At 39.1% G+C, this 12112-nt stretch overlaps 1 protein-coding gene across 7 annotated transcripts in view; it reads left to right on the top strand.

Moving 5' to 3' along the window:
* Nucleotides 1-12112, top strand: part of esrrga (estrogen-related receptor gamma a) — a 121593-nt gene that overhangs the window by 46441 nt on the left and 63040 nt on the right. For all 7 annotated transcript variants that reach the window (XM_021308073.2, XM_021308071.2, XM_021308074.2 and 4 more), the window contains exon 2: nt 5019-5177. In XM_021308073.2, coding sequence (XP_021163748.2) covers nt 5019-5177 — 159 coding nt within the window. The remainder of the gene's footprint in view (nt 1-5018; nt 5178-12112) is intronic.

The following is a 12112-nucleotide window of genomic DNA, read 5'->3' as shown; positions in this document are numbered from 1 at the left end:
GTGTGAAGCCATTGTGCTGTGTTGAAAGCTTCCAAAGCCCTTAACCACTGCTAATACAAGGAGACAGCGAAGACTTGGCTACAATAGAGAAGAATCCGATGGAAAGAAGGTGTGCAAGCCCGTGTGCGTGTGGAAAAGTGTGTTCCGGCACGGTGTCTGCCTTGTTCCACTTTTATCCTTTTTTGTGCAGTCCGTGGGTAGAACCTATAGATTGCCTGTTTGGGTAGTCGTCGTCTTTTACGTGCTCAAGCTGAGAGTCTGATTAAAAAAAAAATTTTTGACACAGTCTCAGAGGTTCGAAAAGACAAAAAATAATGATAAAGTGGAACAGGAAAGAGATGAATACAAGGGGGAAAAAATGAATATTGAGGAAAAGAAATGAATGACCATGCCGCCTTTCGGCTGACAGTGAAATATTCCTCCTCTCATCCAACCATCATGCTTCATGTGTGTGCCTGATGAGGAGAGAATGACAGACCAGCCCACCATCCCGACACAATCTTTAGTCTTTTTTTTCTTTCTCCATTTTTTCCTCCTTCCTGACACTCAAGTGTAAATTTCCTTTATTAAACGCGCTACCTAAATTATTGTAACTTGCGAATACATCCTTTCATTGAATGAATGAATCTGATATTCATTACGTACTTCCATTTTTTTTAGACATTCAAACGTGTTGGTGCTTAACATTTTTCTCCTCAAACAGACAGTTATAAACTAACAAGACTTTTGCTCCCCCCCCTCCGTTTGTCAAAGACATACATTTCTTACAGAAAATACAAAGAAAGGACAGCTTTGCATTTACTGTTTTATCTTCAAAGTTATTTTTTTTTATATTTCTAAAGTTGTTTGTTCTCTTTCAGTTTTACATAAGACTAAACCAGCTGTATAAATGTAAATGCCAATCCATGTACCAGTTAATAAAAATTCAGGGGTGCATTATGTTCAGGGTACAATGCAGCTGTTCTTTAACTTATTTAAAATCTGCAATGCAGAACTGTGAGGGTCTGCAAACAAGTTCTATATCTGAGCATGACTCTGAAAAGACAAAACGCATCAGCAGCCAGGGTCCTGGATAACTCGGTGAACCCCTCAAATAAAGTTTTTGTAATTTTATAGTATTCAACCAAGCTTTAATGAACTCACAAACATATGAAAATATGCAATTGGCTCTATCTTTCTCATGCATGAATTTAATCCTTTCACATCTGCTGTATTGCGGTTTGAATTTACCTATTGACGCGCTATTTACTTATAATTCTGCAGTTATTATTAGAAATAATGGAATAAGTTTAGTTTAAGAAGTTGATGCTTAATGAGTGTAGCATAATATAGCGTAGTTTTATGGCAAAACTCTTCAGACTGTGAAAACATTTAAAAATAGAAATATATAAGTACATCACTAAGGCAGTAAAAAATTATAAAGTGGGCGAAACAGTTCTTGCCCTAAGGAGGTGCATTCCTTTACGCAGCTGATCCGCTCTTTTCCTCGCCCCTGCTGATAAGTCATTTTTCCTTTTATCTCTGTCTTCCTTCACGATTCCTCCCCACCACAGCCACACGCACGCTCTCTCTCTCTCCACACGCCCCTCCCTTGTGAAGCTGTCACCTTTCTGCACCCGCTCAGTCCCTATTAAGGCCGACAGCCCATCTGCCGCCTGCCCCGCTAACAGCTCCCGTCGCTAACGCTAACGTGCGCACACACACATCCGCTCAGACACACACACACACACACCCACACACACACACACACACACACAGGGCTTCATCCAACCCCACCTGCCCTGATGTGCCTGTGGTCACGCGCAGAGCAACAGAGACAACATTCAGAGCAGAATATGCTCATCCGCCCTCTCGTTTTAATGTGTCTAGACTAAAAACGTAAATGTAGATACAGGACTTCACCAATTCCCAGCTTCTGTCCAGTTATGTGGAATAAATGGCAAAGTATTTCTCTTATCAATGGAGGAAGTTTCAGAGGAGCTTAAAAAGAAACACATTTCAGTGGCCATAATTGTACTGTTAAAAAGCGCTTAATTTGGTTCCCTTTTTTTAGCAGGACACATTTTCTCTTTGCTTCTCAGGAGATCTACTGAATCTGCTTGTTGTTTTTCAGAACATTGTCACATATTCTTTATTTTTAGCGATTCTTCCAGTGTTCAGCTTCTTATATGTCAACAGTCCAAATTAGTTTGAAAACTATCTTTAAGCACATTTACGGAAGCACATCCTGGATGTGCCTGTAAGACACTGGGCTGGCCTGACTAGAAGGGGTAATTAGGTAGGGCAGTTGCAGCTCTGCGTGCGCATGTGTGCGCGCTGTGGCATTTGCTCCCTTCAGAGATATATATGTGTGTTGCATTAGCAAGACTGGTAACTGTCTCATCAATCACCGCATCACCATGTCTCACACACACAGAAACGCACTCACACACACACACACACACACACACATGCACGCATCGACTCACACAAACCTTCTTGTGGTCATTCTGTTCACAGATGGACCAGCAACACATGACTGAGTCACTGAGCATCAGAAAGACACCCTCAATCTCCCCACCTCCCAACTTTAACTCACGTACACACTCGGTGTGCGCGTGCGTTATGGCTGCGTCTGCTCACTGACAGTAGTGTGAATAAGGTTAGGAAGAATCACAGAGGTTAATGCTTTCTTTTATTCCCAGTTTTAACTTTACATTCACGATAATTGTGATCATATTTTTTTACACGGGTTACTACATTTGAACGATAATTTGCTGAATTTCAAATACTAATTGTGAATAATTGAATGAATAAGAAAAGAAAGAATATCCTATTGTTTTTGTAATAACTAATAAAGCACTGAAATAGTAACCCACTGTAGTTTTAGGTTAATGGCAGTAACGAGGAGGGGGAGAAAAATCATTGGGGTGCCAAAATTTTGTAGCAGTGACTTATCTCGGGACATTGTAAACATAGGCTTTCTTTTTAACTCGCCGTGTCTGTATTTGCGGTACTTTTGATATGAAAATTGCTTTCTTTTATCTTTTTAATCCTCTTTTTCATCTCTTTACTTTATACTGGCTTAAAGGATAAACAGTTCTCTTCATAGTAATTATGAGATAGAGAAAGGCCCTTCATACTGTAACTATCATATTGCTTTTGGTACTGACTATACTTCAGTCTGGTTACACCAAGATACACTCCGGTAAGAAGAAAAAAAAAACTGCAGTATTAAGTGTTGCCTGTCTATATAGCATTTTGACACCACAACCAAAGCCAATAAGCATCTCTAGCAGCAGTGGCAGCAGAAAGATATTGATTTGTCCTATTCACCAGAGTGGAACTAAAACCTACATATTACACACTCTGGCTTCTACCTCGCTCTGCACCAATCCTGCTCTGTGGGTGGATGGAGGGATGGCTGTCAGACATGTCATTGGTCTGTCTACTTGTCTGTCCACCTGGTTTGCTTGAACAAGTGCCAACATCCCACAACTAGACACACAATCTAATATTGGTGTGGCAGATCTTTGAAAAGAAAACAGATGTACCAACATCTAGTACTGTTTGTGTTCTATTTATTGTCATGAAAAGTGTGCAAACTAGTGGTGTTATGATAGGAAAAAATAGGCAAAACTGTAAAACCAAGATGAAAAGTATATAAATAATATATAGTGGATGGGCAGATGGTAGTAGGCCCACCATCCTTTCTACGGACAGATAAATATTTTGCTGTTTTGGCATAATGATACAAGATCAAATAAGTTATCTAATAAATTGATATAAATGGAAATTTTTCATCATCATACAAAAAATTAAAATAAAACTAAAATTAAATGTAGCAAATACTGGAAAGAAACACATGCACAGCCCATTTATATCTGCAAAAAAACACATATAAATGCACGCACACACACACACACGCACGCATGCACAAATCCATTAATATTTAAAAAACAGCATTTAAAAGGCAGTATCTCTCGATGTGCTGCGTGGAAAAACAAACATTTGTTCAGTCTTTCGCAATTTGGAAAAAAATAAGTTTTCTCATTTTTTCCCCAAAAACATTGTTGGTCAACTTGCTGTCTCGACATTTATTCAGAAATCCTGCAAGGAATAGAAACTATTTCAAGAAAAGACATGTCATTGTTCCTTACTCTTCTCTTTTTTGACGTTTAACTAAGGACATGCACTTTTTCTGCCTCATTATGTGTGATTTAATGTCTGGGTGTTTTTCTTTTGATTCTGTTGTACACCATCGACCTTATCACCCTTGCAACAGTTCTTCACCTGACATCGGGGCAGGGATTGATTGATGGATGGTAGTCCCTCCTCTGGTGCTTTAACGCTTCTCTGGCCTCATTCTGAAAGCATTATCGAAAGCTAAAACTAGTAAAACTCATCCGATGTCAAACTCAGCTGGAAGGTTCTCCGGTTAACATTCATAGATGCATATATGCTCCGACTGATTTGTCTGATTGAAGTGTGTTAACACAACAAGACAAAAGCCTCTGCTGGTTTAAAATTACAACCTGTCCTCTCCGCAGCTCTGAAGGCAGTCTGTGCATCTGCCTGTTGGCCCAGCATGTCAGTCTTTGTGTCAGTTGTGTTGTTCTGTGTGCGCATGTGTGTCTGTGAGCCTTTTTCGTTTTATGGCCTGCATCTCTACATCCAAACTGTGCAGAGCGGTTTCACACTGAGGCCAAACAAATAAGCAGAATTAGCACGTGGGATGTGGTTGTCTGCATGTTGTGTCTATTAAATACATTTCAACCCACATCCATTTGTCTCTCATTGCATTTATTGTACTGGTGTCCTTGTGAGTTGAGGTGTGTTGAACAGAAAATGATTTGTTAAAAATATTTGTACAGTTGATACATTTTTTTTTAAGTATTAACAGATTTTTGTTTAAACTGTTTGATAAAAAGCTTCGCTATACCTTCTGCCATTTTCTGTTTTTTTTTTCTCTTCCCCATTGGCTGTTTTTTCACTGCTATCATTCTCTTTCTCCCCTTGTGAAATGTCCCACCGCACAGAATGAACTTATCGAAGGGGCCTTTGGTGAACAGCAGCAGCGAAGAAAACTCCAAGTCAACATATGTTAAATGCGGCGCTGGCGCCTGGAGGATGCACCAGAGCTACGATTCACTAGAAGCCAACCACATGAGAGACGCACATGCCCTCTACAACCCCAGGTAAGACAGAATTACAAAAGATGCAAGTGATGGCAAATCAATGAGCCTGTCCTGTTTAAGTTTTACACAAAAGTCACTGTGTAGCTGACACGAGAGGGAAAAGAAAAGGCAAGCATACCTATGCAGTAGTGAGAAAAGTAAAGCCTTCAGTTGCCGAAATGACTGGATGCTCATTCTGGGCGTGTAGATGATCTCGTTAATACTATCCTGCTGTATTTCCTGCAATGCAACTTCAGCACAGAAACTTTGAATCATTCAATCTCGTTGGATGAGTTTTTTATTTATTTTTCTCCAGTGCAGTTATCCTTCTGTTGCTGCAAGCAAGTTTTATCAAGCGCATCATGGGTGTATTTTTAGAAACGTAACTGTAAATAAGCGGATTGTTTCATGTTAAAACACAGGACACGGGTGGCGAGTGAAGTAAAGTCAGACATTCTCCGTCTTCATGCTCGTCCTTACAGTCTTCCACTTTTTTATCCGTCTTTTGAAAGTTCAATATTTCTGTGGATAAGAAACGGTGAAAAATGCTCAGATTTCAAAATTGTAATAGTAAGTATAAGTTTTATTTTTTATTACAGTAAATACAGTGCGAAATATACTAATGGAAATTATCTACATGTTCAGTATTTCTGTTATATCTGTTGTAATTTGTTAGATCTGAATGCATTTTCCTCTAATACATTAAGATTTTGTAAACTTTATTGATGCATCCCACATGAAAAGAAAATTATTTCAACTAAAAATTGTCAATTTTTTAGGCAATTTTTTTTTTTTTTTTTTTGCGTGTGATCTTATGTGATTACCTGATTAAGTATCGCAGTCATTTATAATGCTGATATTGTACGGTTTTCAACAACTTATTAGAACACAATTGATTAGCTCATTGTTAAGCTTTCACAAAGCTTTCAAATGTTAAGTGTGTGTGTGTATATTACAGTGTGTACCATAGACTGGAAAGTCTTAGTTCAATAGGATTTTAGGGTTAGTCTGGGTCAAGCCAATTAGAGGTCTGGCAAGCCATTCTCACGCCGACCCCTGGCCAATCAGCGCAGCGTTGGTGTGTTTGAGCATATTCGTGCAGTATGCAGTTGGGGTGAGAGGTCCAAAGTTTTGCCTTGAGGTCACTTGCCTTATTTAACCATAAATAAGTTAAATATGCCTTCTCACTGAGGAGCAAAGCATCAGGTTTTAGTCGTAAGTGTCGGTCGATCAGTTACAAATGGTAACCAGTCATGCCTAAAACTTTGGGATAATGACGCCATTTAAACTGCTTCGAACCATGAGTCAGATTTTAGTTCCAGACTCAGTGTGTGTCGGTCATATTTATACAAAAACCACTTTTTTCTTTTTTTCTTTTTTTGCTCAAATGCACATGGAAACTTGCCGTGTAAGATCACTTGAGTACTTCCACAGGATATCCGACCTCCAACTGTGTTGATGCGATTTGGACAATTATATACTCACTTTCTTATAAACACACACACACACACACACACACACACATTCTAAAATGTCTGGTTGTTGTGGTAAATTGTTGAAGTACACATTGTTAAATATAGTATTCAAAGCAAAAATTAGCAGTACTTAATTCATATTAAATTAATTTTGTTCCAGTTTTATCCATGTAGTTGCTGGATACACAAAAGCATTAAATAAAAGAAGAAGAAAAACCATAATGTTTTATTTTATAAAAGCTTTTCTCAGGCCTTTTCTCGAGGCACACACAATATTATAACCTTTTTTATATTTAGGCCATCAAGCCATGGGAATGTGATTAATGTCAACCAGCTACTGTGTGCATGAACACACACACACACACACACACACACACACACACACACACACACAGACGCCCGCCACCACATCATTGTATACTGAGCCCAATGTAATCATAATGATAAAGCAGATTGCCTTAACACACAGATGGGCCTCCCAACAGCTTGTGTATATGTGTTTGCGAGTCTGTGTGTGTGCGTGTTAGTGTAGACAACACTGATTGGATTGCAGATTTATAGAAGAGGATTACTGCAGAAGCAGCGAGAGAACGAGAGAGAGAAAGAGGGAGATGGTTTCAGACACTCACCTCTCATTAACTTCCACCCCACTTCACCTCGGCTCCCCTTATTCTCAATTATGGACGAGAACTCGCATATGCACACTTATAAACGTACACATTTAGGATCGGATGTGGATCTGGTGCTTAATAATTTTAATGCAGTGTAACCATTACAACATTCATGAAGTACTTGCAGGTCTTTTTCCTTTATGGAATAATAACTTGAGTTGAAAAGTTTAGAACAATATTAAAATTGTTGACAAATATGAGGAAAAACAGCAAAGAAAAGTAATTTTATGTTGCTGTGAAGTGCTCCAAGCAGACATGGCGCAAAAGTTTAATGGGAATGACAGGAAGATGTCGATGACTTGTGCAGGCACACAACATATTTTCAAGGTAGAAGGGCGAGAGCCCTGTGAAAAAGAGGCAAGGGGGATTTTTTTTTTTATTATATATTTTTAGTTAAAACTGACAAAAATGGGCTGTGAAATAGATAGCAAAGAATTCAGGCAGAGATAGACAGAGCGACAGAGATGGGCAGAGACAGTGGGCACTCCAGCAAACCTGATTATGACTGGATGTGAATTAGATTCCCTAACAGATGGTCCAGGAGCGAGGCTGTAAGGTGCATGAGCCAGGAGTGAGGGGAGGGGGCGAGGCGGAGGAAGGAGGCCATGGGGGAAAGATAGGCAAAATCAGGCGAGTAAACTGAAGAGACAAGTGTCAACTGCAGCTTGTGGCAGGGTGAAAATGTGCAACTGTGAAATGTGTACATTTTCAGTGGTTTGGAGCTAGTTTGCACAATATTAATGAATAGATATTTATGACGCGAGATGGTATTAGGTTTACTGTAAAGTGATTCACTCACGCATTTCAGCTTTAACTTTCTCTTTTTTACCTGAAGCAGTTCATTACATAAATGTAACAAACTGATCTGATCTCTACAAATATGTGGACCCTTGATACAGAGAAGAAAGATGCAGCTAAATTGAATAAGATTTTCTAGTTCTTTAAAACCGTTGTTTGTAGAATGCTGTAGAGAAAATTGAGAAGTAAGGGCCGCATGCTGCCTGTTAAGGATGGATTTCTTCCATTTTTCCAGCTGCTGTGCATTATTCTGCTACTCTTCCTCTTACAGTGATGGATAGGTGTAAATCATCACAGTCCTGTAGTGACAGCCCAATTTCCCCAAATCTGATCTGCTTAAAGAATGCAGCTTTGACGCTCCATTCACTCCTGCACCCTTTCCTTTCCTCTTGTCTCTTCCGCCCTCCTTTCCAACATTCCTTTTCCTGTTATATTTCACTTTTCCCCCCTCGTTCTCTATGATCAAATACCATTTAGCTCTTCACACTTTCTCCTTCTTTCTTTATCTTTTTTTCCTTCCCTCTTCCTTCCCCTCCTCCCCTCTATCTCCTCCTCCCATGTCACATTTGAAAGCCCTGCCATATTTACTAGAATGAAAATCCCCTTTCACCATCTGCTTAATAAAATGTGCTTTTAATCCGATGGAGGGATATTTTGTTCCTAAACACTTTATTATTTTTATTTCCTCATGGTTTCATTGGATGTGGCACCTTGCCCAGGTTGCTGTCCTTCTCTGTATAAGAGGCAGAAGTGGGAGAAGTAAACAATATATTCTAGACAAAATGATGAGTTTGTGTATGTGTGTGCTTTTATGTGCACTGCACTGACAGTGTAAGAATTTGCAGTCTTTTGCACACCTAATGCTAAGCGGTGCCACTTTTCAGCCGCACAATTTCACACAACCTTCATCAATGACCTTTCTTTTATGAAGGAGTGAGCTCAGCCTTTATATCCCTGATATCACGTCACAAACAGATTCCACCAAAATCGTGTAAATAAGCAGTATCAGTTTGTATCTGTTGTAGTTGTCTCAATTTTGCATATAATTTCAACAAATAGAATAAGGAATTTGTGATCAGTATCTTTCTTTTAAAAGAATGATTTGTGGCCGGCCACATCCAGCATCTTCTATAAAGGTTTACATAACAGGAGGATGCCTGGAGTAATTTAATTGATTTTCGCTCTGCAGTCTCTCCAGTAAAATGCTGGAGGTCACTGCAAGTACATAGCATGCGATTTAGGCGGCTCAAGTGTTAAAGCGCAGCTGGTTTAAATTTTTGTATGTATTTATTTTGCAAATAAACATTTTCATGTAAATCACAGATTCCTTGTTTTGACCAAAATGCTTGTCTTTGGATAGACTTGAGCTGTTCTTTTTTTTTTTTTTTTTTGCCTCATTTGTTTTGTTTTATTTGAAGCACTGTTCGCACACTAGACAACCACCACAATGACACGAAACAGATAAAGGAGACAGAGAGAGAGAAGGAGAGGAAAGGAAAAAGAGACACGGTGACAAAGATAGTGCCTGGCAGCAGCGCACTTATCAGGAACTGTTCCGCAAGAAAATGACCTAAATCATCAAGATTCCCATCGGAAACACACACGCACAAAGCCGCACGCTTTAGCCCTAAATATCTTCATTGTATTAGCTTTTTACTTCAATAACTACACTAATACCCATTAGACTTTCAAATCTGAACCATCTGTTCTGTAGATCACACAGGAGCATGAAAGAACAACAGGGAAAGGTTGTCACCAGACACAACATGAGATCCCTAAGCAGTTCTCAAAATGAAAAGCACAAATCTTTTAATATATACGGGGAAATCTAGATTTTCCCGGTGTCTAGAGTGCCTTTCTGCTATCAGTGTAAATCTGTGGCATTCGCTTTGTCAGGTTATTTCACAGTTTTCTTGTATAAAGATTCACACTCACTGTATCACGAGTCATGAGTTTGCACACACACAATCTGACATACTATTCAATACCTAGAAATATAGTACGCAAACACTGATATTTCCTCTCCTTTCCGCAGTCTTTACAACCCATAAGCCCATTTGGCAAAATGTGTTTTAGCCATTATCACATTGATTGTATGTAATCAGGGGTTTATTCTGCAGCCAATGAAGTGAATTACAGGTTTCCTGCCCAACTAACACTGTTGCAATTGATCTGCTGCTCCCTGGTGTGTGTGTGTGTGTGTGTGTGTGTGTGTGTGTGTGTGTGTGTGTGTGTGTGTGGGTGTGTGTGTGGGTGTGGGTGTGTGTGTAAGGTGGTCTTTGAGGGGGTGTGGATGCACCAACAAGAAAGAGAGGGAATGATAGGGGGTGTTTGTATGTGAGAAGTAGAAATGATGACAGCGAAGGATTGAGACCCAAAGAGAGAAGGAAGGAGAGGGAAAAAGAGAGCTCGGTAGGTGGGAGAGTGCTTCAGATTGACTGTCACAGTTGGAGTCATTTCTTCCCTTTGTATTCATTTTTATCTTTGAAAACAACTATAATCACTGACTCACTGTGATTCTGTGCAGCAAACCCAAACCACATGCATAAACCCGCACCAATAATTCAGTGTATTAGACCTCCAGTTCACTGTCTATAAGTTGGTTAGCCACTGTAGTTTTTTAGTTTTCTGCACTGGATTCACAGAGGAGGTCACACTAAATCCAGTAGATGTGAGACATTTTCTCCATTTAACCACAAACCCAGCTAATGCAGAAGTAGTGAGAAACATAAAGAAATGTCCTACTTTTTTTATAATAATTTTAATTAACATATAATTCCAGGTTCTAACCTGACAAGACATTACTTGTGACTTTTAGAAAAACATGTAACTGGAGAAATCACATCAGAACGTTGTTTCTAAAACAAAAAATCTCCCCACACCCTGTGTGCCTCCACATGGTTGGTTATACTCCTCACCCATGTCACACAATGCACACAGATCTTTTTTTTTTATTTGAGTTCTGCTAATTATTCTTCCTTTTCACATCAGTAGAAAGGTTTCAGTCCTACGTAATATTTAACAGCATTAGGTTAAACACAATTTAGACAATATATTTAATTAGAATGTATCAATAAAAATATTGAGCACACGTCATTAGGAGAGAGGATAATTTCACATTTTCTGGCATCCTTGACCCGTCTTTTGTGAATCCAGCTGCTTCCAGGTTACTCTTTTATTCTCCTTATCCGGTGCAGAAATTACCAGCAGCAGACCGCATTTTTTCTGCACAAGCTGCGTAATGCAAATAGCTCTTCTCTTTGAGAATGTGATGTTTTTTGCTCTGGCTGCATTTTTATATAAATATACATACATACCGTATAGGTGGACTTTTCCCAAAATGCACGTACCATGCCTAAATAAAACCTGGGCTAACCTCATCAGCACCGACAGATTGTCGGTTGTCAATGTAATATTTTAGGAGCAGATCTTCCCCAGTGTCTAGCACTCATAAATATATTTGTTGATTTATCCTACACAGAGCAGTCTTGCTTTAATTGTTTGATTACACAATATCATTTGATAAACAGTTGACTAACAGCTCAACAACTGTCCATACATTATACAGTCCCTAAAACAGAGTGAAATAAAGCTAAGATGGTTTAAAAAAAAGATGTGTAAGGACTGAAAAGGCAATTTAGTCCATTGATGAAATCACCTGTATTCACTAGACTATGGAGATGTAAATGCATTTTGGTTCTTTTCCTCCTTACTCAGTTCTTTAATTCAATGTATTTTCTTTCATGTTGCCTATGCTTCCCTTTATTTTCTTCCCTCACTGAGCATTGCGAGTATTATCTAGATAAAATTGTGTAAGGTCTTTTCTTTCTTTTTTTTTTTTTTCTTTTTGCTTATTGGACTGTGCGTTCTTATCAGCATTGAAAGCACAATGCTAGGTGTGATGGAAAGGTATTAACAGACCCGTTGTAGCTACACTGTCAGCACTTCTCCCCTCTCCGTCTCAGCTGCCACCCTTTATGCTTCCTCTCTGTTTTCTGTTTTACACGCCTAA

Source organism: Fundulus heteroclitus, chromosome 4 (assembly GCF_011125445.2).
Source record: "Fundulus heteroclitus isolate FHET01 chromosome 4, MU-UCD_Fhet_4.1, whole genome shotgun sequence".
Classification (NCBI taxonomy): Eukaryota; Metazoa; Chordata; class Actinopteri; order Cyprinodontiformes; family Fundulidae; genus Fundulus; species Fundulus heteroclitus.
The sequence above is the reverse complement of the archived record's forward strand: the minus strand, read 5'-3'. Positions and strand labels throughout refer to the sequence as shown.